General features: G+C 52.2%; 13 protein-coding genes and 2 non-coding genes across 15 annotated transcripts; 8 read left to right on the forward strand and 7 right to left on the reverse strand.

The window, feature by feature from the left end:
- Positions 1-34: 34 nt before the first annotated feature.
- BO82DRAFT_386994 (uncharacterized protein) lies at positions 35-515 on the forward strand (the record flags this gene model as incomplete). The annotated part of the gene is made up of 3 exons (XM_025638276.1): positions 35-110; positions 169-297; positions 364-515. 3 exons carry the CDS (start codon positions 35-37, stop codon positions 513-515), a joined length of 357 nt encoding a protein of 118 aa, XP_025487072.1.
- A 469-nt stretch (positions 516-984) lies between these two features.
- BO82DRAFT_386995 (flavin monoamine oxidase family protein) lies at positions 985-2617 on the forward strand (the record flags this gene model as incomplete). Its single annotated transcript, XM_025638277.1, has 5 exons — positions 985-1111; positions 1227-1642; positions 1677-1987; positions 2047-2104; positions 2207-2617. Exons 1-5 carry the CDS (start codon positions 1018-1020, stop codon positions 2615-2617), a joined length of 1290 nt encoding a protein of 429 aa, XP_025487073.1. The 5' UTR covers positions 985-1017.
- Positions 2618-2800: 183 nt separating this feature from the next.
- Positions 2801-4794, reverse strand: BO82DRAFT_295127 (fungal specific transcription factor domain-containing protein; the record flags this gene model as incomplete). The annotated part of the gene is made up of 3 exons (XM_025631850.1): positions 2801-3432; positions 3519-4570; positions 4685-4794. The coding sequence occupies 3 exons, from the start codon at positions 4792-4794 to the stop codon at positions 2801-2803; spliced, it is 1794 nt and encodes a 597-aa protein (XP_025487074.1).
- Positions 4795-5257: 463 nt separating this feature from the next.
- Positions 5258-6706, forward strand: BO82DRAFT_406704 (arrestin C-terminal domain-containing protein; the record flags this gene model as incomplete). Its single annotated transcript, XM_025639582.1, has 6 exons — positions 5258-5295; positions 5360-5506; positions 5574-5898; positions 5960-6385; positions 6441-6538; positions 6592-6706. The coding sequence occupies 6 exons, from the start codon at positions 5258-5260 to the stop codon at positions 6704-6706; spliced, it is 1149 nt and encodes a 382-aa protein (XP_025487075.1).
- A 299-nt stretch (positions 6707-7005) lies between these two features.
- BO82DRAFT_386997 (2-deoxyglucose-6-phosphate phosphatase) lies at positions 7006-7976 on the reverse strand (the record flags this gene model as incomplete). Its single annotated transcript, XM_025638278.1, has 4 exons — positions 7851-7976; positions 7775-7796; positions 7573-7682; positions 7006-7493 (listed from the first exon to the last, which is right to left on the reverse strand). The coding sequence occupies exons 1-4, from the start codon at positions 7945-7947 to the stop codon at positions 7006-7008; spliced, it is 717 nt and encodes a 238-aa protein (XP_025487076.1). The 5' UTR covers positions 7948-7976.
- Positions 7977-8223: 247 nt separating this feature from the next.
- BO82DRAFT_425008 (DUF1479 domain-containing protein) lies at positions 8224-9852 on the forward strand (the record flags this gene model as incomplete). The annotated part of the gene is made up of 3 exons (XM_025640315.1): positions 8224-8686; positions 8740-9474; positions 9527-9852. 3 exons carry the CDS (start codon positions 8224-8226, stop codon positions 9850-9852), a joined length of 1524 nt encoding a protein of 507 aa, XP_025487077.1.
- A 97-nt stretch (positions 9853-9949) lies between these two features.
- Positions 9950-10736, reverse strand: BO82DRAFT_386998 (SDR family NAD(P)-dependent oxidoreductase; the record flags this gene model as incomplete). Its single annotated transcript, XM_025638279.1, has 1 exon — positions 9950-10736. The coding sequence occupies exon 1, from the start codon at positions 10724-10726 to the stop codon at positions 9950-9952; it is 777 nt and encodes a 258-aa protein (XP_025487078.1). The 5' UTR covers positions 10727-10736.
- Positions 10737-11106: 370 nt separating this feature from the next.
- BO82DRAFT_406708 (uncharacterized protein) lies at positions 11107-12154 on the reverse strand (the record flags this gene model as incomplete). The annotated part of the gene is made up of 3 exons (XM_025639583.1): positions 11107-11376; positions 11430-11737; positions 11848-12154. 3 exons carry the CDS (start codon positions 12152-12154, stop codon positions 11107-11109), a joined length of 885 nt encoding a protein of 294 aa, XP_025487079.1.
- A 2500-nt stretch (positions 12155-14654) lies between these two features.
- Positions 14655-14736, forward strand: BO82DRAFT_t291. Its single transcript has one exon. It is a non-coding gene; the product is annotated as a tRNA-Ser (tRNA).
- A 1659-nt stretch (positions 14737-16395) lies between these two features.
- BO82DRAFT_378466 (extracellular metalloproteinase) lies at positions 16396-18449 on the forward strand (the record flags this gene model as incomplete). Its single annotated transcript, XM_025637630.1, has 4 exons — positions 16396-16725; positions 16779-17173; positions 17234-18202; positions 18263-18449. 4 exons carry the CDS (start codon positions 16396-16398, stop codon positions 18447-18449), a joined length of 1881 nt encoding a protein of 626 aa, XP_025487080.1.
- A 506-nt stretch (positions 18450-18955) lies between these two features.
- BO82DRAFT_406710 (uncharacterized protein) lies at positions 18956-19514 on the reverse strand (the record flags this gene model as incomplete). Its single annotated transcript, XM_025639584.1, has 3 exons — positions 18956-19067; positions 19165-19314; positions 19381-19514. 3 exons carry the CDS (start codon positions 19512-19514, stop codon positions 18956-18958), a joined length of 396 nt encoding a protein of 131 aa, XP_025487081.1.
- Positions 19515-20988: 1474 nt separating this feature from the next.
- BO82DRAFT_368984 (uncharacterized protein) lies at positions 20989-22126 on the forward strand (the record flags this gene model as incomplete). Its single annotated transcript, XM_025637147.1, has 2 exons — positions 20989-21915; positions 22076-22126. 2 exons carry the CDS (start codon positions 20989-20991, stop codon positions 22124-22126), a joined length of 978 nt encoding a protein of 325 aa, XP_025487082.1.
- Positions 22127-22397: 271 nt separating this feature from the next.
- BO82DRAFT_425009 (uncharacterized protein) lies at positions 22398-23441 on the forward strand (the record flags this gene model as incomplete). Its single annotated transcript, XM_025640316.1, has 2 exons — positions 22398-22592; positions 22661-23441. Exons 1-2 carry the CDS (start codon positions 22429-22431, stop codon positions 23439-23441), a joined length of 945 nt encoding a protein of 314 aa, XP_025487083.1. The 5' UTR covers positions 22398-22428.
- Positions 23442-23541: 100 nt separating this feature from the next.
- On the reverse strand, positions 23542-25713 carry BO82DRAFT_358736 (uncharacterized protein). The gene is made up of 6 exons (XM_025636376.1): positions 25514-25713; positions 25382-25456; positions 25051-25317; positions 24690-24967; positions 24238-24633; positions 23542-24184 (listed from the first exon to the last, which is right to left on the reverse strand). The coding sequence occupies exons 1-6, from the start codon at positions 25653-25655 to the stop codon at positions 23702-23704; spliced, it is 1641 nt and encodes a 546-aa protein (XP_025487084.1). The 5' UTR covers positions 25656-25713; the 3' UTR covers positions 23542-23701.
- A 663-nt stretch (positions 25714-26376) lies between these two features.
- Positions 26377-26450, reverse strand: BO82DRAFT_t294. Its single transcript has one exon. It is a non-coding gene; the product is annotated as a tRNA-Val (tRNA).
- Positions 26451-26767: the final 317 nt, after the last annotated feature.

Consider the following 26767-nt stretch of genomic DNA (forward strand, 5'->3'; position numbering starts at 1 on the left):
CAAACTACACCATACTCACCATCGAACATCCACCATGGGCCTCCAAGTCAAGAGCAAGGTTGAAGGCTACAAGCTTCCCAGCTTCGGCGGCATTCCGAATGTCTTCTTCGGTCCGACTATCTCCCACCTGCAAATCTGATGACATCGCCCTGCTAACAGAAGAAACAGACGACCTGCTCGGAACAGAGACGCGCGACAACACAAACCCAATCGTCGGCTGCTGGTTTCGAATCGAGAAAGGGCCAGAAGCAACACCCCCAGAGTATACCTACGACGAAGTTGGGGTGGTGATAGAGGGTGAGTGCTCGAGCCGGGTTCCTCTAGGGTCGAATCGTGGACCAGCTAATTGGCCCAACTGTGCAGGTGAGATCAACCTCCGTGATGAGGCCGGGCAGAGGGCCACAGTCAGACCGGGCGATACCTTTTTCTTTCCTCGAGGTAGCACTATCACCTTTTCTTCAGATAGTTATGGGGTGGCGTGGAAGTGTGGGGGGCGTTTGCCGGCTAAAATCTGAGTAAACTTACGGAGTGCCCTGTATGCAAGACTTAGGCAAATCATACATCCATTATCGTATACTACAGAGCTGGTTGCTGTTTTTTTTTTATCCTTTGCTTTTTGGAAAGTATCTTGCTATGGTGAAATGCTATGACTTTGTACGGTGTACATACAGTACGGCAATCAGCACCTTGGTGGACAAGCAAGGCTGTGAACGTAATCGCAACAATCTGCTGCGAGATATATCTACCTAAATCCGTCTTACCACTGGGCCCTGGTTGACGAAGGTTGAGAGATATGCAGGTTGAGATGTCAATCTCTTTCTTAACCTGTGGCAAAACTCCACCTAGGGTTCTGAGCCAGCCTTACCCGATTCGGCAAAAAAGTGCGTCAGAATCGCGCCTCGTCCGTGACCAGGAAACCGCACACTCCAAGACACCATCTAAGGATAACGGTCGCAGTCGTGCATGACCTCGAGCTGCCTTCGGGATGCGCGGGTGCCAAAAATCACGTTGGAACACATGACGCAGGACTATATTCAAGAATCTCAGGGAAAGTCTAAGTCTCCTATCCCACGATTTGTAAAGCGCATCCTTGACAAAATACCAATACAAGGTACTTCGCCATGCCTCGCTCAAATGAAGGCTTGCTCTGGACTCCCACCGAAATCACCTCAGGCCTACCCACAGATGCAGTGCAACCAAGCTCCGCGACCCTCCGCGACCACTAGACCACTACGATGTGATTGTCTTCGGTGCCGGTTTCGCGGGTCTCACCGCAGCCCGCGATCGCATCGGCGGGCGCACCTGGACGGCCCAAGTACACGGGGAGGAGATCGAGATGGGCGGCACCTGGGTGCACTGGAATCAGCCGCATCTCTACGCCGAACTGCATCGTTACGGACTACACCGGAACCTGAAGACCTCAGCGGGGACCTTCGCGCCCCATGAGCAATTGTTCAAGTCGTCAGGCGCGGCGGTGGAGAAGGTTTCCTCTGAGAAATACGGGCCGGCACTCGAGCGCGTGGCGCAGAGGGTCTTCGCGATCGATGAATTGGACAGTCGCGCCTTGATGCCGTATCCCCATGACCCGCTGCGGGCACCCTCACCGTGGAAGCGATACGATAATCTCAGTGTGCAGGACAGGGTTGGACCAGCTGACGGACTTGCGTCAATGGGAGAAGGAGTTGTTCGCGTCCAACGTCAGCACGTTCGGCAGTGCCCCGGCGAAGGAGACAGGGTTCACCGAAGCACTGCGCTGGTTTGCACTCGGGGGCCACAGCATGGCGGGGGTGTTCGAGCTGGCAGGGAATTACAAGCTGGGACGAGGCGGGATGACCTCCCTTGCTCGGGCAATTCTGAGCGAGTATGTCGGGGACATCAGTTTCGGCACGATTGTCGCAGAAATGAGCCATGTGCTGGATGGGGTTGAGGTGCGCACGCAGGACGGACGGAGGTTCGGGGCTGGCGCTGTGGTCTCCACGATTCCACTGTAAGTCTTCCCGTCACTTGTGTTCAGCAGCTTGAATGTGGTTGCTAACGCACAGCCAGGAACTGCCTCGGCGACGTCCAATTCAACCCTCCGCTCTCGCCCCTTCGCCAAACCGCCGTGAGCCAAGGCCACATCAACCACGGCGCATAGATCCACTTCAAGTTACGTGAAACGCTGCCCGGCTGGTTTTGAACGGCCAATGACGCCAGCGACTCGGAGTTCGTCTTTGCGTTCTCGGATCACAACGGCACCCAGCCTTCGGAATCATCGGGCACTTGGTGCATAGGTTTCGGATACAACGGACATTTGACCCAGAAGACTGACAGTGAGTACATCGTGCAGAGGTTCAAGCGGGATATTAAGCCCGATGTCACCGTCGAGGCGTATGCGACCCATGACTGGATGAATGACCCGTATGCCAAGGGCGTGTGGGCCTGCTGGGGCCCCAACAGTGCTTCGGTCCATCTGCAAGAGCTCCAGAAACCGCACGGACGCATTCTTTTCGCAGGCGCGGACTGGGCGGATGGTTGGCGCGGCTTTATTGATGGAGCCATCGAGCGAGGCCAGGTCGCTGTTCGGGATACTGTGCAGCTGTTGAAGGAGACTTCCACGGTGACTGCCAAACTGTAGCTAGACATTTCATTGCTGGCTTTGCGCCTTGTGTTGAGGTAACGTCTGCTTTGTTGGTTGAATGGTGTATAACAAGAATATTGCCACGAAACACAAGGATGTCCATTGGGAATTAATAATTTCATCCTTAATCATCGTAATGTACTGACTCGAGACTCCACATCAGGTCGCAAAGAATGCAAATTAGAAGTTGGTCGGCAAAGACAGATCCAAGAAGTCATCGAAGGCAAGATCCAGGTCGGCCATGTCGCCGATTGCCCAATCGTGGTCTCCAGTATAGTATACGACGGGCTCTTCTGCAACGGGGGCATAAGTCACGTTCGTCGACATATTCTCTTCGTTTCCAGTCGGGGCGGGAGCCGCTCGAGTACGCTTGTTCCGAGTCGCTTGTGGAGAACTTGAAGTGGACCCATTTACCCTGGGTGCATCCCCGTACAAGCCTGGATCGCTCTCGTGGATTTGTTGAAGAGCCTTGCGGCCCAGCCGAGCCATCGCTTCGGCAGAATACCATGAGACACTTAGGCCCTCAAGTAGTGAACAGCACACGTCGATGTCGGTTGCAGCTCGTCTTCGGTGCGTAATAAGATTGCTAGACCGATATTGGCGATATGAAACGCTCATGGACAATGCCACTGCATACGAGACGATCGGGAAAGGAGGTAGGTCCTCGGAGCACTCTCTTGCCACGATGGACTGCACGCGGATGGCTGCGAGGCCTTGTTGATTGCGTGCAAAGTTGTGCGGTTCCGAGGCCGTGTTATCGACCGTTCGGTGAAAGACAATTGCGACGGCTTGGTAATAAAGCTCTAACAGTTCTGCACAAGGATCAGCCTTGTGAGGATCTTATCGTCATCACAGTACCTGCGTCACCAAACTTGGGATCAAGAGGAAAGTCACATACCCAGGGAGGCAAATTCGAGTTCCTGGCTGTAGGGACCCACTGTTTGCTCAAAGCTGGGGAATTGTTTCTCTGCTCCATCCTCGTGGTTCATTCCGGGTCGGTAAAACAGGATAGCCTCAGACAAGAGTTCCGAGATCCTGAACCAAACATCGAAGGCGGTTGTAGGAGTTTCGGTAGCATTGTTTGCGCTGCACGGCCTCTCGATGCTGATATCATGGTCGATGATCAGAGCCGGGCGACCAAGCATCGATGCAAGAAGCTTGTCCAGGGTCCACAGACTCCAGAAGAGCTTGAGATGTGTCGAGTCGCCATCGCCCGGTCGCTTGAGGTGCATACCCACGGTTTGTGCTTGGTGAATGGCTTGGGAAAGATGCATCGACGCGATTTCGGATCCTTCCGAGTTCTCACAATGTAAGGCCATCAATGCGAGCACTCGGATCCTAGTCACACGGTCCCGCTCGAGCCCTTCGGTCAACGCATCTGCGAGTCCTTGGTAGACTTCCGTGCAGAACACTCGAGGCGACACTACGGCGGCATTCTCGGTCAAGTAAAGATGCGGTGCAGCAGCTCTCGACTTGGCTGCCACTAGACATATTGCTCGCTCTAAAAAGGGGGAGGAGACAGCTATACGAGGGTCGACGATGGGCAGGATGTGGTTGACTTGGGAGAAATAGATGGCGAAGAGAGGAGTGCGGGTGGTTGAGGGCAGTGACCTACAGGCCTGACGTGCGGACTCGTACCGTCGGCGAATCAAACTTTCCAGCACCTGAGGCGTATATACCTCTTCTGCGGGATACGTTGGGGCTAGATTGTCCATGTCGTTGGCAGTTTTCCTCAATGCATCTCCTCCACTTTCAGCGCCAGAGGCAGGAATCCAGAGTCCCACGCGGTCGCGCAGAAGCGTGGAATTCGAACCAACCGCCAGTTTCTCTCGAATCTCCGCCTCCGGATTCATCTCACCAACGAAGCGAGCCGGCAGAATGGCATCTGGTGTTGTCGAAACCCGTGAGTGATGCTGGGGTCGCGCTCCGGTGGGGCTGGGTCCAGCCGGTCTTCGACGCATGCGACTGGTGTTGGGCTGCGTACCCGCATGGTGACAGCGTTTCTTCGATTGGCAATGGCGATAGAGAACGTGTCAGTGCTCCCTTACTTTCGCAAGATGCCACGGTTTGCGTGAGCGGCTACACACCTTTTTCCGCTGGCAAAGGTCGCAGGCCCTCAACGCCCTCTTTCGACTGCGGGTCTGTGGGGAATCGGCTAGCCAGGTAACCTCCATCTCGATCTGGGAGATGATGAGGAAGAGGGGAAGTTTGATCGTTTGATCGGCAAGCTCGGGACTATGAAGCAGGCTAGAGGCTTGTCAATGTTTGCCAATGCATTGTGACTACTCCGTATCGTACCTAGTAGTAAGTTACTGACTGTTTGATAATAAGACGGCAGTGGAAAAGGAAAAACACGCAGGCGCGGGAGGCGGCAGCGGCGGAGCGGGAAGCTTTCCTGAAGGGGAATTAACCGCTCTCCGGGCCGCGATTTCCACGGCGGTACGGTTTCCCAAATAGGCATAGACCGTGGGGTGCAGTGCAGTGCAGGGCGAATCCCCATCATGAATGATATAGTGAAGAAGAAGAAGAAGAAGTTGCAGTTCGAAAAGTCAGGGGCCAAGGATAAAAGCTCGTTGTCTAGTGCTTATGACAGCCGTACAGTCTGTACAATCAAACTCCATTTATCCTTGAGTGACAATGTCAAACCACGGCTGTAATCTGCACTTTGAATTAGAGTATGTCCTCCAACCTGCTTCAAGCCTTTCTGTGAAATAGTGTCTAATCTGTGAATTGGTATAGTCCATGTGCCCACCGGGTCTTTCTGCCAGCAGAAGGCAACCCCATCCCAGAGGGCCCTCACATCACGGGCAAGTTAATCTTGAGTCTGGCGCAGCCTATGCGGATAGGATCGATCGACGTGCAGTTGAGGGGATTCATAAAGCGACGGTACGTGTTAAAGCACCTAGAGCGCATCTTGGGTCTTGATATCAGGCTGACGCATTAGCATTCCCAGATGGGGCAGCTCCGAGAGGCCCAAGACGTTGACCAAAAGCTGCACCGAGTCGGTTATCTTCCAGCGCAGTTGGCAGCTGATGCGAACACCTGTCTTTCAGTCCAGAATATATGCCCCGGGCAGACATGAGGTAATATTGGACCTCGCCCTCGGGTCAGGAGAGCATATGCGAGAGTCTGTGGATGGCGTGGAAGGCTATTCGATCTCATATCTGCTGATCGGAACCGTGACGAGGAAACTTGCGAGCGATCTGACATGCCATGAGAGCATCAAGGTGTATCGAAGCTATGCGCCGAGTGAGTGGTACTCCTTTGCGACCGTACATGTGGGTTTCCCTTCACCTTGGACGGACATTTGCAAGCAGCTTCTGACTTGATATTGCATAGGCTCTGGACAACGAGTGGCCAGGCAAAATTCGATATTCTATCACCTATCCTGCCACCCAGATACCATTTGGATCAGATCTCTGCCCTCGTATTCAACTATACCCATTGACCGAGGGTCTTCAGATTGAAAGCATCACAATCGAAGTCGTGGAGACTCACCACTTTGCGCCAAATCCATCCCTCGACGGAGGGTTCCTGAATCGAATCACTCGCTCGCGCGTAATCTGTAGAAAAGAGGTCTCGTCTTCTAAAGATCCTGATATCTTAGTCCATGAGCTCGACGGCGGATATGAGGTTGCACCGCTCCTCCCCTTGCCGACATCGATTCACGACTGCGCTCAGACGATCCAATCCTCCCACTTTGATATCACCCACAACGTGACCGTCACCATCCGAATCATCAACACGGACGGGCACATATCATCGGTAAGTAAAGCTGACTTGGATGATCGAAAGCGCTGAGCTGATTTCCAGCGGTTAGGTCCGGGCCTCTACCCCCGTTGTCATCTACATGCATAACGTCAACATCACCCAGCTCAAGGCATCATCCCTCTATTCCAGACACATCATCCCTCCGGTGTACGGCAAACACCAAGAGGACCCATTGCTCACTGATAGTGATAGCATGGCAGACCCGTCACGTGTATGCTCACCTGTACTATCGAGATGTTCTTCGCCATGTGGGCATATGCCATCAGACTCCGGATGGGTCGATATTCAAGAGCTGAGCCGAACACCGAGCTATAACTCTGCTATTGACAGAGTAATATTACTGGAAGGGCCTTTACCACCTCCATACATATGAAGGCTAACTAAACTGAAAAGCTGAAATAGAACGTAGAATTTACCATAAGCCTGAGCTCTTCTTTCTCGTAAGCGGTGCAATGGTTGGTCAATTGAAACCTATGTGAAAACTCGGTGGCGGATGTCAATGGAGATGCTTGTGTATGGAAGCGGATTTTCTTATGCATGGCTGATTTGCGCTGTCTTGATATTTTCCGACAATGCTAGATACTGGAGGAATCAATGGTTTAATACAAAGGTAGCTACAAAAGGTCATGAAAAGTCAGACACATATCCCCAGACCCGGCCGGGGCCTCAAATTCAACAAAGCGATGATCCCGAACAACCCAATCCGCACCAGCCTCCTTCAACTGCTGCACCGTATGGGTAGTCGTCACGGCCAACACCTTGCATCCCGCTGCTTTGCCGGCGACAATTCCTGCGGGAGCGTCTTCCATCACGAGAACTTCCCCTTCCCCAGAACGATGTTGGAGCAACTTCTTCTTGGCCATACGATACCCCTCGGGGTCCGGCTTACCGACCTTGACATCCTCGGCGGTCGTGGCCTTCATTGCCCGCGGGAGCTGAAGGATACTCAACCAAGCATCCAGCAATGCCTTGCTACCTGAGGTGACAATGGCATGCGGGATGGAATAGTGGTTGAGTTGTTCCAGTAGCCGCCGCGCTCCTGCAATCTCCACTGCAGGCGTGGAAGAAAGAAGGGGGATTCTGGCTTCCATGGCGCTCACATCTGAGTGTACGTTAGTGCTATGATCACTACGATGAACAGGAACAAGAACTCGAGGAGAAGGCGGGCCGCTTAGACTTACATTCCCAGTTTGCTTTAGTGGCGTCCAGCTCCTTGAGCACATCAATGCTTCGTCTACCGTGAGAAGCGCGGAGGATGTCGCGATGGTCCAACCCCAGTTCGGCAGCGACTCTGGATATGATGTTCAGTAGGGTACGGGGAGTGAATGAAGTGTTGTTCGCTAGTAATATACCAGCGAGGAGCACACGGTGTGGAAGACATACCTTTTCCAGTTTTCAACGATTGCTGTGCATCAATATCAGCCACATATTCACCCGGCGAGAGGTTCGTCACGCTTACCTTCGGTCGAATCGATGATTGTCCCATCGAAGTCGAGAAGAACCCCGGCAAATGCATGTCGCTCGGTTCGACCGGCTGACTGGAACAATTGGGCCATGATGTAATTGTAGAAAAACTGAAAATCTACTCACGTTTGCATGCTTGCAAAATGCAGGAAAAGAGGGATTAATTTATAAGCGATAAGGGGTCAAGTGGCGCCGCTCAGGGCTGGCGGGCGGTCGGTTACCGCATTAGGAAATCCATCCGCCTGCTTCCCCAGGCAGCTTAAGTGCAGGCTCGTGATGTATAAGAGTCCACATGAATCTCTCGCAAGACTCAGAAAGAATGGCTAGCAAGGCAACAATTAGGTTACCTGAAGCCAGATTTCGGCAATATGCATGTTTCACAATTTCAGTTGGCGAGCCTCCGTCCGGCTCTGCGCATCCTCTCCAAACCTAGGGCACATCGCCAGCTGGCCACTTCGACACAGAACCCCCGCAAAGAAGGCGATATCTCCTCGGTATTCGTCTCCCTCTCAGGAGTCGAAGAGAAAGCACTGCCACTTAGGTTCGCCGATCAGAAGCGGCGTCTAATCGCTGGACACGAAGATCAGGTGAAACAAAGCTGGGATCGACTCTTGTGCCGGCTGCGTGATGAAGTAGCACTCATCGCAAACAAAGGTTCCGAGATCATCCCCTCCATCGACTTCAAAGACATTCACGCTGCACCGACGAAATTCCAGGATGAACTCCGCAAGCGTGGTGTTGCGGTGGTGCGGGGTGTGATTCCTGAGAGCGAGGCCCGCGCCTACAAGGAGGAGATTGAGGCGTACGTGCGAGCCAACCCTCAGACCCGAGGTATGAGAAATTTTCCTTAAGAGTGGTTTTATTGCTGACATGACGCACCGCAGCATTCCCCCCTCACGATCCGCAGGTATTTGAGCTATACTGGTCCCAGCCTCAGATGCGTGCTCGTCTGCATCCCCACATGCTGCAGACCCAGCAATTCCTCATGAGCTTCTGGCACTCGCGCGCGGAGGATGCTCTCATCTCCCCCATCCACCCCTTAGCATATGCCGACCGTCTGCGCATTCGCCAGCCAGGTGATGCCGGTTTCGCCTTGGGCCCTCATGTGGACGGCGGCAGCGTCGAGCGCTGGGAAGACGACGGATATGGACTGGGACTGGTCTACCAACGTATCTGGGAGGGGCAGTGGGAAGAGTACGACCCTTGGGAAGCCAGCTGCCGAGTTCCCGCGGTGGCGGACTTGTATAACGGGGCGGGGGCGTGTTCCATGTTCCGGATGTTCCAGGGCTGGTTGAGCATGTCGCACACTGGTCCCCGCGAGGGCACTCTTCTCGTCAACCCTCTACTGTCCATGGCCACCACATACTACCTGTTGCGCCCATTTTTCGAGCCGGTCTCGTCTCCTCCGGCTGGAGACTGCTCGCGGCTGGCCCTGGATACCTACCTCGACCCCACAAACTGGCGTCTTGAGGCGTTGATGTCCAGCAAACTGGAGGGCGCCACGCCGGGGTACGCGCAGGAACTGAGCGATATCTTGCATCCCCACTTGCGACTGGAAAAGACCATGGTGCATATGCCCCAGATTGCCCCTGGCGATTACGTCGCTTGGCACTGTGATAGTGCGTCCCATCCACCTTGATTTCTCTGCCTGAATTTGCTGACGAGGGTTAGCCATCCATTCCGTCGACAAGGTCCACCAGGGATGTGGAGACAGCAGTGTCTTATACATTCCTGCTTGCCCCGTAACCGAGGCCAATGCGCATTATGTTCGCCGCCAGAAAGAAGACTTCCTCAATGGTGTGCCACCGCCCGACTTCCCTGGAGGCCAGGGCGAAAGTGAACACATTGGACGCACAACCCAAGCAGACCTAGCTCGTTATACCAAGGAGCAGGGGCTGAGATCTCTGGGACTGGAGAAGTGGAACGCTGGAGAGAAGAACCTGAAGCAAGGACAGCGCGCTGTGTTGAAAAGAGCCGATGAGATTATGGGCTTCTGAGGTAGACACCTTGTAACTCGCATTCGATGTGACCTATTCCATCGAAAAATATGTATAAATATAGACGTAGAAGATCTTTACCATGTCCTCCACACAATCAGTTGAACAGCAACCCCCCATTGGCATTCACAACGCTCCCCGTAACCCACCGACTACCCTCTTCGACGAGAAATGCCACCACCTGCGCGATATCATCGACGTCCGCCACTCTCGGGGCCGCAGGCGTGCTCTTGACCACCCGCTCCCAATCCTTCCGCACTTCCGCATCCTCGATGCTTCGCTGCCACAATTCCGTATCCACCGGGCCGGGACTCACACAGTTGACGGTCGCATTATACTTATGACCCAGCTCCGTGGCCAACGACCTCGTCAGACTCTCGATCGCCCCCTTGGCAGCCACGTACGCCGCGCACCCCGGATGGCCGTCGCGCGCATAGCTGCTGGAGAAGTTGACGATCCGGGGTGCTTTGCCGAAGTACGGGGTAGCCTCCTTGATGAGAAAGACCGGAAAGCGGAGATTCGTGGCGAGCTGCGCCTCCCACGCCTCGTGGGTCATATCTTCAAAGGCGTAATCGTCCCTGGCGCCGGCATTGTTGACAATGATGTCAATTGTGCCGCCCCAGCGCTCCACGGCGGCGCGGACGATGCGCGGAGGGGCATCGATGTCGCTGCCCTCGGCCTGCACGGCGAATGCGTCTATTCCATGTCGCTGGATGAGGTTGGAGACGACTTCCTCGGCTTGCGCGTGAGCACGTTGGTAGGTGAGGAGGATGTTGGCGCCGCGGTGGGCGAGTTCGTGGGCGATGCCGCGGCCGATGCCGCGGGAGGCGCCGGTGATGATGGCATTCTTGCCGTGGAGGGATTTGCTGATCATTCTAGGCGAGGATTCAATCAGGGTAAAGGCAAAGTAGCGGGTATGCGAGAGTCTTTAAGTTGATGCTCCAGGGCTACTCCGGCACAAGATGGAGGGGTAGCGGAAATGGCCCGCAGCGGATAGACTAACCCTTGCTACTACACCTCACTAATTACATGATAAAACATGATAGTGCATACATCATGATGCTTGGCAGCCAGCTACGTATGTCTTTCTGCTTTCTGCCAAAATAAGCCACATAAGATGTGATGCGAAGTATCACCGAAGCCAATGGCCATGGTGAGATGACTGTTTCCAGGCCCTTCCACATTCCCTCAAGCGCAGGGAGGCTCTCAAATGGGCAATTCCAAGCGGCAGCAGCTCGTTCATCAGGTTGAAGTTCAGAGTACAAGAGCAGCTGTGCACATTCGTAAGGGGTGAAATTCCACAAGAAGGTCAAAGTCGGGGTTGCCCTCGATCGCATAGTTCAGTGAGGTCAGCTTGGGCATCCGCCGGGCGGCATGGCCGAGGGAGATGAGGACTCGCTGAAAATGCTCAGTATCTAACAGTTCACGCTTTCCATTTCCCTCGTCCTCGTCATGTATGATGTCTGTCCAGTTCTCAATCATATCGAGCTCCGCTTGTCGCTCGGGGAGCGGAAGAGTAACCCACTTGCCTATGAATGATGAGAGGTGGATTATCGCGAGGTTGGAGGAATGCTTACCGTGGGAAGAACCGGCGGCACACAGAGGGTGAGAGCCTCTAGTTGCGGCCAGTAAAGCGAAAAGCTTTCCGGTAAGGGATTACCTTGTTCATCAAGGGGGAACAGGAAGTCAGCTGCAAGCGATACCATATCCAGGTATAAGTGTCTGAGATTCACGCTGAGGTTGCGAAGGTGAAGAGACAACATGTCGTGATCGGACCCCAGGAGCCTAAACCCAGGAATCACATACTTCCAAGGGTACTCGAATAAATGGAAGAGTTTGAAGTCTCTGAGAGTCGCCGGAAGGGATTTTATCCCCTCTGCAAGTGCTGGTATGGAAATCATTAGAAGACATAAACCCTCAGTATCCCCACGTTGCAACGGAGGTACTCACCCTGACGACGGGCCTAGATATATTCCAAATGATCTGGCCTGATACGCTCTTCCATGCTGAGGCACAGTGTGGACATGATGGAGCATTTTCGAGCAATTTGCATGGCCGCGCCTACCCAGATATCAGGAGCGAGGTGGAACACGGGGTCGCCACAGTCTTCAATGAAGCAGAGTCGGTTGATACATGCGACAACTGGGAGAATAGATGGGTCACTGTCACCAAATGATGCACGATACAGAGGAACAGCCAATGTATCTCCGTCTTGAAAGTCCCAGGTATCCTGTTCAATAAATATATAAGCGTCTGTATATGGCTCGAGCATCTCTTCTTGACCCAGGATCGTTGAATTCATTGTGAGACGAAGACCTGAATTCCATTCACTGAGCGTCCTGAAGAGGGCGATGATACCGGACTGGAAGGCATGGTTGTTGTCTCTTCGGACTTCGTTATCGGTGGTATAATCTTCCATCTGGATTGCTGCCAGTCCGGGAGCTTATATGGATCGACAAGAAAACATCTTAGTTGTCGAATCCAGGCTCGTCGAGAAACTCCTGGTCCTGATGTGACCCGATCAAAGTTCGGTAGGGAAAGCGCGCGACCTGGGCTGATTTCTTCAAAGTCATTAATGGTGTAGATTTGCACGTCGCGGTAGAGCACTGGCTCAAATACTGCCTGCCAGCGGCGACAGACAGTCACACTCGGAGTAAGGGGTGCGCCTGTACACCTGAGAAACATTGCTATCTGGATGAGTAGCTCCAGTGGTAGTGTAGCTGCCATCTTCAGCTAGTGAATCTTAATGGACCTGAGGTCGAACTAAAATTCCTGTGAGCTGTGGAGAAGGAATGAAATGAAACGAAAAAACGAGTGCGGATTTTGACCGGGGAACTCAGCGCAGGTATGGTGACAGTGACGGTGAAGGTGGAGGTGAAGGTGGAGGTGACAACAACAACAACAACAACAACAACAACAACAACAACAACAACCAACATCCAGGAAAGCCGTTCAGACTTCAAGAGCCAGGCTGCTCACCGCCCGCCATCCATGGGTTGATGGTTCCTCGCTCAGATAGCCTCACGTAGTTGAGTTCATTCTTCATCCACATCCTTGACAAATTGATCGGCACCAGGAGCAGGGAACCAGACTCGGTCCGATCCCAGATCAGCCCCCATCCCCAAGCCATGGCAGCTTAGCATGACGTGCGAGACGGGGCCTACAAGCGCTGACCAATGTAAGGTTAGAAGTAACATTGCTCGGATCTCTGATAGCATCGTAGTTGACCATTGCATGCTGAAGGCTAATGTACAGCGGGGTTTCTTACTGATTTGACATCGACATCTGACACAAGTTGTGTCTGGGGGGGAAGAAGATGGGTGATGTCGACTCTCTGCTGGATGTGGGACTTATGCTTATCTGAAACAGCATCAATCCAACTGCCAGTATCTGCTAGCTGCTCGGCATGGATGCTCTGAAGGCTATTGATAACTAGCTTACTAGGATTATACGATGGATTGGGCAAATTCTATCTTTACCGGTAGGCGAAGGAACAACTTCTTTCTAATTTGAAATGGCAGTAAGAAAGTTATAACAAGTGCACCATTTTACAATCAACATCAATGAAAGTGGATAGTAAAGACTGACGCATGGTTTTAACTTGAAGAATACTGGATTTCACCCACAATGATATGCTACAGGGTCTTCTCTTACTGCCAGAAGAGCACTTTCTTATAGACACGGATCCACTCTCAAGTCATGCTCACCACGCGTTGGCGGGTTGCGAAGTCACCTAGCTCGTGGGCAAATAATCATTCCTCAATTATACAGCACAGCAAAGAGCCGCAGTGCATATCTTGACTATCAAAGAGCAAAATATCACAATTGCAGCCCAATCTTCGTCAGTTTGGCTCATAGGCGGATCGGGTTGCTTGATTTCCCACAAACTCAGCAGACTTCCAAAGGCCAGCGCCGCGATGCTGCAGCGAAGAAAATGCATGCGGTCGGGGCCGAAGGCTCGATACAGACGGGGCCGAATCATGGTCTCAGGGAATCCAGCAGCACAGCAGAGTACCACAGGCACGATGGTCGTGATCAGTTCACCTCAGACCAAAGTATTATACGACATTGTGTAGTTGTTTCCACAAGCCGCGGTCGGCGTAAATAAGGATTGCAGCTGGTCACTTAGAATGGGTTGTAGCTTGTGCCATAGTCTCCTCTTATGGGTGCTGCGGGCAGTAAATAGCTATAATGATTTTTTTGTTAATCTAGTACAGTATGAGACTGACAATGAGAAGATACTTTGAACATCATTAACAAAGGGCTTAATCAAGATCCGCGGGGCGTCGTTGTCTATTGTTCTTATCCGAGCACTAACTCTGATAGGGCTTAATGAAAGCAAGACACAAGTTCGAGTGCATGTCGTGAATGAGCGGCTATGTCTAGATTTTCTCCCGGGCTCTTTCGTTTCTTTGTTGAAATTTACAACGATTCGGCTCTCTCTCTGTTAACTCCCTAATGCCGATATGGACTTTTGCATTCTTTATCCTTGGAGGTTGCTCCAAAGGACTCCAGCAGCCGCGTTTCCTTTGTATAGTTTTTTAGTGGAGGAATTGGAACAGATTTCACTTCGCCAGGAATAGACCTTGAATCTATACCGCATGCATCATAAGATAGTCACTTACCCAGGTTGAGAGAATATACAATGGGAGTGGCGGTTCAACTTAATAATATCAATCCAGCTCAACTATTTGTTGTATTATGATAGGGAGATAGATATATAAGGCTTGTGATTGATGGCATGATGAGGCTAAATTGCAACGTCCTGATATGTTGTTAATTTATTTCGCTTGTCAAAAAAAGACAATATGGCCGAGCGGTCTAAGGCGATAGACTAGAAATCTATTCTCTTCGGAGGCGTCGGTTCAAATCCGACTGTTGTCGTTTTTTGGTTTCTTTTTTGCTGGCCACCCTGCCTCCACCCAGCTGTTCCACATGATTCGAGCAATTCTGGAAGCTTGCCTGTAGCATGGCTGAGCAGCGTTGACCAAGGGTCAACTGTGTTGCGACGAGTTGACACCCCTTGACTAGAATCCGGCAATAGCCCAAGTGGATCACGAGATGCAAATGAAACCAACATATGCCTCAGACACTTGATGAATCCCTCTGCACACACGCAATATCTCGAAGCGTCTGCTAGGATTTGTACTGCCTTGGATACGCGAATCTGGCAGGGTCTTCTGTCTCTTTTCCCCATCGCTCTCTGTCTTTCAGTCAATCTTCTCGCCTCCCTGTGCCATTAACCAGTCATGGGAAGATAGAGACGTCTGCAAAGATCCACATCCAGAGGGATTCCACCGAATATCATCAATCACCAAGTTCAAAGTCTGAACTTGATTGTAGCATTGGACTCAGACTAATAGGCTCTGCCTGTCAGACAAAGACCTGCTATGGAGGACACATACACCTCGGTGGCCCCGACGCAAGTTTGTCACTGATAAGGCTATAAGGAAGTGATAGTGCCGATCCCCCTTTATCCTCTGCCACCTCATTATCGATCTCCACGACAAGCCAATTCCAAGCCAAGGCAATACGGAAGCACCCGAATCCTCGCAACCTGGCACAGAAAGGGTCACATCTGATTTGACTTTCAGCACGTCTCACAGAGACTCCGGAGCGGGAAACGTGGCGAATGATATTTTATCCGATTTATAGTTCCCTCATCCTTGACTACCCAGCTAGTCACAAGTCGTCTGCTGTTGAAGGTTATCATTCCAGATAGGATCAGTCCGTCACAGGCACTGCATCGAGGACAATGGGACATATTCTCAGGGCAACACTTGTTAGAAATTGGCATCTGTTGTTACTTAATAGTTTGGTACCAGGAGTTTACGTGTTCTGGGGATCCAGCGTTCGTCCTGCTCAGAGGAATTTGCGTACCGCCAATGCTTGTAGTATACAGCCAAATATTGATGAGGCTGCTTGTCTCCTCCTAGGATCATGACAGGTGAATAAACGAGAAATAGAAAAGAAAATTCACTTATTCGTCCCCAAAATTCCACCTTTCACCCCAGAGAGTGGGTGCTAACCGTTCAGGGTAGAGAGAACAGGCTTTCGAAGAAGAACAGAGCATTCTTCAGATCTCGGGTCCTGACAGAGCCCCTGGTCAGCCATGGGGTTACATCGGATGTCAAAACGGGCTTGACTAGTGTAACTGTGTCTTGAAGGACAAAAGCTTCAGCAAGGCACATGCGCATGAAGTCCCGCGTGACCTCAATCTTTTATATCATAAGCATGTCTTTATCTTCAGATATAGGCGAGATCGTTGCCAGATGCTTTCTGCACGTCGCTAGATATGGAACTATCGTGATCATAACCGGGTTTCGTCCAGCACGACGGCAGGACATCTTGAAGAACTAAAGGGCAGGGACAATATAGAATCCAGTTTGGCAACTGCAGAGGATGGCCATATTTCATAAGCCTTTAAAAAGACTTTCATGTCTTCTTATTAACTGAATCGAAAATGTGGAAGAGAAGGGTTGATTCCCGGCCGGGCTAACCTCCCTCCAATACTATACGCTGTTTCGAGCCATAACAATCGAAATGTGGACCTCTATCATCGTTATATTTTCGCTACATTTGTGTGCGCTCGCACTTCCGTCTCAGGCTATAGCTCTGAGTTCTTTGCGTTTGACCTCGAGGGCCAATTACGTGAACGCAATTGACGCAGAGGCCGACAACATCCGCCTAGCTGCTCGAGCAGGACAAGTCAGCTATCTGATGACTGCGAAGCGGCTCGTGCAGACCATTATGCCCGGGACAACCTTCCGCGTCGTTGACGACCACTACACCGGTGATAACAATGTCGCCCATGTCCACTTCAGGCAGACTGTCCACAATATGGACATTGATAATGCCGACTTCAACGTCAATGTGGGTGCCGCATCTCTCTGCTAACTTGTATCGTATCTCACACATTCATGTAGATCGGAAAGGATGGGGCAATCTTCTCGTATGGGAACTCGTTCTATACTGGAAAGGTTCACCGAAGGGACCTTCTCCTCGAGAAGGATGCCATTGATTCAGTGACAGCCCTTAACCGTGCATGCAAATCATTGAGACTGCCACTTTCCCTGGACAACGTGAAGTGTGAGAGAGTTCAGGGAACAAATAATGTCGTATTCCGAGGCACGTCGGGGGCCATCTCTGACCCTAAAGCAAGATTGGTCTTCTTAGTCAGGTCGGATGAGAGTCTCGCCCTGACTTGGAGAGTCGAGACGCACACGAACTCGAACTGGTACTTGATATACGTGGATACAGGCGCCAATGCAACATTACATGGTGTCGTGGATTATGCTGCTTCTGCTACCTACGAGGTTTAGTGGGTGGAAATCATTGACAGCCTCATTTCACCGAATTGCAACAGCTAACGCTCTACCAGTGAATGGGGGCTGAACGACCCAACCGAGGGGGTACGCACGATTGTCACCGACCCGTGGGACAAAAACGCCTCTCCCTTCACCTGGCAAGGGGATGGCAACACAATCTACACCACCACGCGAGGAAACAACGGGATTGCTCAGTCTAACCCCTCAGGTCTGGCCCCCTACATAGACAACTATCGGCCTAGCAGCCCGAGCTCCAAGTTCGAGTACCCGTACTCACCGGCCATGTCCCCTCCGGATACGTATGTCAACGCATCCATCACCCAGTTACTGTACTCAGCAAACACCTACCACGACCTCCTCTACACGCTGGGGTTTACTGAGAAAGCCGGCAACTTCCAATGGAACAACAACGGCCGAGGCGGCCGTGAGAACGACTACGTGATCCTGAACGCGCAGGACGGGCTATCCTACAACAACGCCTACTTCAAGGCTCCCCCCGACGGCGAACCAGGACACATGCGTATCACCATCTTCACGCGGTCGGATCCGCCCCGCGACGCTGATTTTGATGCAGGCATGGTCATACACGAATACACGCATGGCTTGTCGACGCGACTGACGGGTGGCCCGGCTAATTCGGGGTGTCTATCGGCCTTCGAAGCCAGCAGCATGGGCGAAGGCTGGAGCGACTTCATGGCCTCGGCGGTGCGTCTCAAGCCCCACGACACGCGGGCTACCGACTACGCCTTCGGTGGCTGGGCATCTAACGCCTCAAGGCAGGGGTCACGCCTCTACCCTTACTCGACCTCGCTGACCACCAACCCGCTCACCTACTCCAGCGTGGACGGGATGCTGATGCTCCACGACGCGGGATCGGTGTGGGCGAGCATGCTGTACGAGATCTTGTGGAACTTGATCGATGAATACGGTAAGAATGATGGCCCCAAGCCAGTCTTTCGCGACAGGGTTCCCACGGATGGGAGGTATCTTGCTATGAAACTGGTGATGGATGCAATGGCGCTGTAAGTATTCGTCTAATTCGCTTTTCTTGCGCTTCATAAAAATGAATACAATTCTACTAGGCAACCTTGCAATCCAACGTTTCTTCAAGCGCGGGACGCCATCCTAGACGCCGATAGGGCGCTCACGAAAGGGGCCAATCAATGTGCCATCTGGAGGGGGTTCGCTAAGAGGGGCCTGGGGCAAGGGGCAGAGACTAAAGGGTCGGTTCGCTTGGACAGTAACGTTGTCCCCTTGGGGGTGTGCTGATCCTCACAATGGAGGAGTATTATGCACTATATCCTGCGATGCGCTGTGTAAACTCACGCAAGCATTGCCTCCAGTTATACACTTAAGGCGCTGGACGGCTGTGTTTCAACTCTAGACAGTGGCTGTGTCTCAAGAGAACAATCATCTTTGCTTGCTAATACCACTTCTTTCGTGAGATTTGAGCACACTTGTTACTCTGATGCAAGCCACATCATGAAGTGATATTTCTCCAAATCTAGCATTTCGACTATCTCAATAACACACAGCTCCCAACATCACTCTTCCACGTTTCAAACAGACAAAACACATTAGCACCTTCCACAATTCTTCATATCTGAGTAAGAGGTGTTCTCCGCACAGACCGGACGCCAGGTGACTGTTGGATTCAGCACCAAGATGCTTTTAAGACAGGCGGTCTTGCCAACATAGGCTGTGGATGGACGAAGACAAAGGTCCAAGTATCCTATAACTACGCTCACCCCAGTTCACCACCCCATGAAAGAAGCCTAATTCGTAGGTGGATAGTAAGGCTTGAGGCGAAACTGGTTCGTCTGGTCCTCAATGCCGGGGTTGGCGACGCATTGGTTGGTCTGGTGCAGGCGGAACCGATATCCGGTACTATATGCCAGGGAAGAGCGAAATATCAGAGCTTATGTCATGTAGCTCTAAAGAGAGAGGATCTTCATCGGATCAAGGATAAGACATGGAAGCGTACACTTGAGTAACCGGCTGGGAGACAGGGTGCGTTGGGATGCGAAAGCTTCCGTCCCCGGCTTGCAGCTGGCCGGAGAGCAGGTAGCATTCCGAGTACCCGCCTTGGTCGTAGTGAGAGAGAGCCACCCAGACGGGCTTGTCTCTCTCATTTCTGTGTCAATTTGTCTTAGTGTCCGTGGATCATGGTCTGTGTGACCCATATAAAGAAGAAACATACTCGTTATAAGTCCATTGGACTACATAGTTGCTGTCTAGATCTAGGGGATTGGCCTCGGTGCCGGGCACGTCGCTCAGCTTCATGGCGGCGGACGCAGCAGCGAACACTGCAAGAGCGATAAGAGAGAAGCGCATTTTGAGAGTGGTGATTGAATGTGGAATGAAGTCTATGAACCAAGGATAGGAATGTCCGATGCTGGGGGTGAGAGAAAGAGATTTTGCGGATCCTGTGGGCGGGTTATATAGCCACCGGATTCTGTCGTGAGGATGGTAGTAGCGATCTTCGTGCTATACTTTACTCATCTGCTTGGCTGACCGTTGCCAATGCCGTTAGTATCATAGCGTCCGAGGTCACATCCAATAAAGATAGACGCATTCAGAATATGCCCGTAGGATTTAAGAGTCGCGCCCTCGGCAGAGACCGTTCTTCTCGGAATAAGGCTATTTTGACTAATTCGGTATCACTATACATCGTCAGGTACATCAAATCGGAGTCGCACGTGTGGACTCTATGGTGCCATTTATTGGGACATCTTCCAGGGCTCAGATCTTGTGGGAATTGGCCGTCCAACTCTAAGATTAATGTCACTGTATCCCAAATGCCCAATTCTACATGCTGATCGTGCTCGCGCAGAGTCACCTGAGCGTAAGGGTCATTTGTGAGGCACTGTTGCGCTGTCCGTGCGATTCGGATTGGAGAAGCGAGATATCTTACGATGTCGAACTCCTTAGGCTGTCAAGCAAGCCCAGCAATCATGCGGAGAAATAGCTCGACCAATTTGCAATCACCCGGATATCAACGGCCACTGACACATCTGACATTTCCTTTCTTTCCTGTTACCTCCTGCTTTCAAGCGGATTCAATCTTGCGCTGAGGTGAATACACTCCATAACAGACAATTGAGATACATCAAGGTGCTCCAATGCTGACTTTCGTTATTTATTTCGCATCTAAAGCGCAAAGACGGTCTACCTTGGTCATGTCACCATGTACATTTGAAGGTCCAAGGACCATAAAGTCTCACAGCTCCCGGCTGGGTAGAGAGGGAGATATGTGCTATTCTGCCGCTTACCGACCCTAAGCCAGTACGCACATCTATCGTGGCATCTGACATGAAATTGCGATTGTCGTGCCACGAAATAAAAATTTAATCCCAAGTAAGATCACTTTGTATTTATACTCTAAGACCATTTATACCACATATATGCAGCGAAAGTGAAAGAATACTAGGCAGGTTCTAGTCTAGCTATGCTTAACCACTTACTCCATGACCTTTTATGGGCCATCCACTAAGCTCACTCCTAATCTGCCAAGCTTGACTCTACGAACATCAGAGCATATATGACTCAAAGAAAAAGGCCAACGGAACAGTTGTGCGTTTACCTATTGTTGTTTTTTATAGTTCCAATCATCCTTCAAGCCACCACAATGAGAATCCAATCGATCTACCAATAATACCACTGTCCTTGCGTATTTCCGAAATCGCCCGTATGCGCGTTTCTTTGCGTATGAGCATGGATTTAATTGTGGTCGACAAGGATACCGGCAGCGACTGGAAGACTCGGTGAGAAGGGGAAAGGGCGAGGAGATCCGACGGTTTCTGGGCTTATGCCGACGGTGCGGTCGCGCGGCCTTTCCGGGCCTCTGCTGCACGGGCTCATTTGCTTCCGGAATTCCTTCAGGGAGGACATCACCACTCTGCGCCTTTTGCTCGAGAACGGCGCCCAGCCCAACGCCCTCGACTATGGTGGTTGCATTGCGCTGGATGCTGGGATGACCTTAGACCCGAGTCCCGCCTATGTGGCCTGGCTGGAGCTGATTCTTGCGTATGGTGGGGTTGCAAGGGACTTTCGCGTGCTTGCGATGTTATACAATGCGGGGAGTGTCCATGGAAGGGGAGATCGTGATAATGACGGCAATGGTCTGAGAAACGGCTCGAGGCTAGTCCGCAAGGCGATTGCCAACGGTACGGACGTGGTCCGCGCGCTGCGTTCCTTCGGGGATCTTCTGCGAGACCCCGGTTGGGTATGGGAAGAGCGTCAGGACTTCAGCACCGAACAGGTGTGCGATCTGGTAGGCCTCGTGCCCGAACTTCTGGATCTGGTCGATGAGAAGGGTCATATCCCGATGGACTATATAATGAAGTACCGGCCCGCAGTTTTGCTGTATCGAGAACAGATCAAACACCCTCGCATTGAGAAAATGCGAGACACATGGATCACTAGGCAAGGAGGCAAGCGCTACTGTCAAATTCGCAATGCGCCGGAGCAGTGGGAGCACTTGGAGAGCCTGGAAGCCACAGAGCCTGGTCTTCAAAGTCTGCAGGAGGAAGCGGTTCAATTGTCATTTGATTATATCATGGAGTACAAGCCAGCGGTCGCGCTTTACACGGAGGTGATCAATCATCCTCGGATTGATGACCTGGCCAACACATGGATCATGAAGCGAGGGCGTGAGATTTATCAGGCGGCGCTCGACGGCCATGCTTCGGCGGACGACCTTGGTTTGGCTTTCTTCCCCTATGGCATAAAGCCGGTGAGACATAACTGACTCCAACCCCGACTCCTTCATGTGGTCATACCATGTCTGGCCATTTGTTCAGTACCAATCGAGCAGACAATAGAATCTTCTTGGTACACCTGTCCCAGAAAATACACATTTTGCATTTTGAGTCGGAATGAATGTAATCAAGCAGCAATACTATGTGAAGTTTTACATGTCCCGAGCAACTGTTCACTATGCCTAGTATCTCCTGTTGATTGAAGTTATCATAAAATAAACACCTTTATTCTCTCTCCCCGTAAGAGATTCTCTCCAACTACTAACAAATAGTTCAAAGGCCGAACGACAGTAGTCTAGCAGGAATCTCCTGACGGTCTTTGAAGCGAATGATAGCATCCCTTTGGCTGTTATGAAGATAAAGAAGTGACTCGGAAGAATACTTCTACAATCTTGGGAACCAGATTCCGCAACTCCGAATATATAATGACATGTCATCCGGTAGTCGAGTCACCATCCACAAACCCTCAGGCCTACGATTCCACAGCCATGGCTGAACCATCAACAAGCCCTCTGGTCAAACTGCCTGACGAACTGCACCTGCAGTATGCCTGCTACCTGGATGCTCGGTCCCTCAGCCGACTGAGCCAGACCTGCAAGGGGTTACAGGACAAGTTCAGCCAGGAGCTGAAGCAAGCCCACGAAGCCCACAAGTGGGCGCTTGTAGTCGTCAACTACTGGGGGGCGAATGGGAACAAACAGCAGCCTACATTGAAGCCAGGATGCGGCAAGAGGGCCAGGGGTCAGCATTCGCAGTGGAAGCTGAATCCCAGAGATGGAAGCGGTACCCTCGCCTGTACAACGCCATCGAAAAGGGCCAAGTCAACCTGGTGCAGAACTATCTGCAAGCCCGGGGCAACCCCAACCTCCGACTTGGGCCGGGGGCCAGGCCGAGTATCAAAAAGCCCCTCCTGCATTGGGCGTTGTACACCGGGGCCGGGGGCCGGGATGCGACGATCGTCCGGCTCCTGCTCGAGTACGGCGCGGACCCCAACCTGGACGCAACAGATTGGAAGATGAAGAAGTGTCACCGCAAAGGCGCCGGGACTGCGCTGGACTGGGCCAGGAGAGAGAAGCGGTGTCTCTTCGGACAAGACGCATACCCCCAGCTCGGTGACGCGGAACGTATTAAACTGGCTCTGTCCTATGGTGCAAGGGCATCGCACAATGAAACAATCCGCAGTCTTTATCAGATGGAAGATGGCTCGACCCTGGTGTATATGGCGGTTGCCAATGGAACCGATTTGATGCACTTGGGCTTTGGCTGGTATGATCTGGTCGGTCTGTTTGGCGGGCCCACGGACAGTCGAATTCCGTACACGGACGAGCAGGTGTTGGAGCTCCTGGAGCTCGAGCCCAAGCTGATCGGGGTGGCAACGCCCCACAAGGCCGTGCGCTATATCAAACAGCTTAGGCCAGCCCTTGTCCAGCACCTGATCCAGAAACGAAGCAGTTTTGAGTGGCTGGGGAATTTGTGTGCAGACTTTTGTCATTATCTCTAGACCTCCGTGATTCTCACTTGGAGAGTCATATCAAATAATAAGGATGATTCCAAATTAACATGTATGTGATGAATCTCACTAGGCTACATATCAATAGTTTTCTACCAAGAATCTCAACTTTTATTAGTGACAATATGGTGGCACACTAGCACAATTATTATGACTCAACCCCATAAAGCTGACAGCAGCTATAGTTCTGCCCTTTCCTGTATAGTATCTCACCATATCAACGCTGTTGATAAGATCAAAAATTTCTTTACTCATCTCCGACCCGTCCCCTGCGCATCCAGCTCATGCACAGGTTCGTTGTCGCTCGCCAGCTCATAGCGTGTCATAAGCTGCTCGCTCTCCAGTTCGCTCGCCGCCGCTTCACCCGACACCTCACTGACTGTATGCCCAGAGGTGGGGAGTTCTGCCTTCTCCCAACTACCTGTAGCAACCGGCAAGCTTTCCTCCGTCTGGGGCACAGCCCGACGCCGCCGTCGGAGGAAGAGGTACCCCAAGGCAAGGAGCAGAGCGAGACCGATCACTCCGCCCACCACTCCGCCAGCTATCGCTCCTGCGTGTGATTGTGAGCCATCTCTGCTACTGCTCGTCGGGGAGGGCGAAGCCGTTGCTGATGTGATGTTGGTTTGTGAGACGAAAAGCTCCTTCAATGCTGGACTGGCCCAACTAGACGGGTATGGCGAGGCCTTGATGTCCGCCGCGGTAGCAGAGGAGAGAGAATATGTCATTAACCCGGGCTATCTTCCAATCAGCACTGCTCACATCAATGGGATTTCCTAGGGAAACCTACGTCAAACCCCGACCGAACCACCTCCGACTGCGCATCGTAGATAAACGCCGGCATGGTGTAGCATCCGGCGTCTGAATCGTCGGCCCAGGCGAGACGGCCGCCGACCCCGAAAATCTGCCTTCCATAGGCCTGGCAGCTGAGGGTCATCCGGCCCTCGCTGAGCCCGGCGGCGTTGTACCACTTGAAGGAGGGGATGGAGAGGTAGTCCACGTCGGTGATCACGTCTTGGGAGTGATAGTCGGCGCCACCGAGCACATAAATCTGATACGAGGCGGAGGACGGATCGTGCTGGACGGTGGCGCAGAACTGCGTGCGCGAGGCCACGCTGCCGGTCGTCGACTGGTTGTACCAGCTGCCGGAGGCGATGTCGTACACCTGGACATAGTCCCAGCTATTCTGCAGGAGATCCGTCAGCGGGGCTCGTGTCCGTCTCCAAGGACGCTTTCTCTTACTACAGCCATAGTCGCATTTGTGCCGTTGACCATCGAGGGCGTCTCCCCGCCCAAAAACACCAGCAGCCCTTGCTCTCCGACGGGGATATACACCAACGCCCCGTCCTGGACAGGCGTCACGGGGGCGTCAATCTCCGCGATTTCGCCGGTCGTCGTGTTGAACTCCACCATGCTCGTCGCATACACCCGCCGACTATCGGTGATGGCGGTTATTGTCGAGGAATCCTGATACCCACCGAGCCAGTACGCGCTCTGCAACTCAGGGACATTGATATTCACTGTCGTACACCATCAGCACCATCTCGACTCACCAACCAATCCGACCCTTCCCCTTCCCTTGCAAGAAAAAGAGGCGACTCACCCCCACCATCATACCGCACAGGCACCGCACTCGTCTCTTGCACCTCCCACCTCCCTTCTTGGACGCCATACCTCCACACCCTCTCATCCAAACTGATATTACTCGCCCGCCGCCCCCCATACAAGAACAAGGAACTATTATCCCGACTAGACCACAGCGCCTGGTCCTTCAGCACGGGGATCTGCGCATCCACCAAGCTCATCTTGTAGTTGGCGCCATCGTTCATCGAGAAGGACTCGCCCAGATCCAGCTGCAGCATGTAGTTATCTGTTGTCTGTCATCAACATCCGAATGTTCTCCTCGGGGGTTCGTGAGGAGAGGGTGGGCGCACGGGAACTGTTTCCGTCGTCGGGGACTAGGCCGCCATCCAGATCGACCATGTAGAGGACATCGTTGGCGATGTTTACTGCAAATCACTGGGTTTAGTTGGCTGTGGCGTGGAGGATGGCGAGGGGAAGCGTACCGCCGAACTGATAGCTCCGACAGAATCCGCCGGATAGGTCTGTCAGTACGGAGCCGCGTTTGCTGAAAGTGGTGTTTGCCGTCTGTGCTGAAGTGGCCGTCGTGAGGAGGGCGAGGAGAGAGACAAGGCATACTGTTGTCATGTTTGGAGATGTTGCGAGGGTGGGCAACCCGATGCTGCCGCTGTGGGTTCACAGCAAGGGTAATGCAGGTGGTAAAAAGAGGGGAAGGTTACAATGATAAGGGAGAAAGGTGCAAGGCTGAGCCGAGAATCAAGGCTATCTGTGGCAGCGCAGGGCGGCGCAGGATCCATTGCTCTGAGCTGCAAGTCCGTTTCAGGATCGGCGCTTAGAGTCTGCGGCGGTTAGACGAGGTGGTAGCTTGTAAAAATTGATATAGGGTGGCGCTTGTAGATGGTGTGAATGCAATTGTGATCAATGGAAAGAAAAGGCGCTGGCGAACAGGGGGGGAGTAATCCATAGCTGCATTCATATAACGGATGTCGCACGTAGATTGAGAAGGGCAGGCGATCAGGGCAGGATCCGAGCATGTTACCAGATCGGGGGTTTTGGATGTGCATCGCCCGGGTCAGGGCCGTGCCTATTGGATGCGATAAGATTAGGAGGGGTAGACTAGGTCCCCTTCTCGAAAAGGGTGAACATGATATTTCACAGGTTTTGGAAGCGACTTGTGGGGGCCAAAGGAGGGTCCAAGTCTTAGGGATCGCCGTCAAACAGGTACTTCAATTGCACCAGGGACAGATGCATAAAATAGTTGGCATGAACCAAGATGGTTTATGTGACAGGGTCGGCCAGCGATAAGATAGTGAGAGCGGCAAAACACCAAAGGAAAAGCAAAAAGCGATGACCAGACTGGGGCTCGATCCCAGGACCTTATCGGTGTTAACGATACGTGATAACCAACTACACCATCCGGCCAATTGATATACTACGCCAAGAATTAATGCAAAATAGTCCTATGGGTCTATGTAGACTTGAAATGACATCAAACTCGTTTACACGCCGAGTACCTTTGTCTGCAATATGGTGAGGTGTCCCAAGATGAAAATGTTCAGGTTCCAGCTTGTATATATGAGATGTCTGACTGACTCTAGAAGCACGATACTAACTCCTCAAGAAGTCCAACTCTGTACACAAACCCCGAATCAATGTGGTAGAATGCATCATACTGAAACAATCTAGACCAGACGTCAACCGACCGTCAATTGTGGGATATCCAGACTCTGCCCCTGCAA

Source organism: Aspergillus uvarum (assembly GCF_003184745.1).
Source record: "Aspergillus uvarum CBS 121591 unplaced genomic scaffold BO82scaffold_76, whole genome shotgun sequence".
Taxonomy (NCBI): domain Eukaryota; kingdom Fungi; phylum Ascomycota; class Eurotiomycetes; order Eurotiales; family Aspergillaceae; genus Aspergillus; species Aspergillus uvarum.

What these genes read in the sequence shown, in the direction of transcription:
- BO82DRAFT_358736 (XM_025636376.1), bottom strand. Translation starts at nt 25,655, where the DNA reads ATGACAACAGTATGCCTTGTCTCTCTCCTCGCCCTCCTCACGACGGCC. An exon ending in CGACGACGGAAACAGTTCCC is followed by an intron (nt 25,318 to 25,381) that starts GTGCGCCCACCC and finishes GACAGACAACAG; the next exon opens with ATAACTACATGCTGCAGCTG. An exon ending in TGTGCGGTATGATGGTGGGG is followed by an intron (nt 24,968 to 25,050) that starts GTGAGTCGCCTC and finishes GGTGTACGACAG; the next exon opens with TGAATATCAATGTCCCTGAG.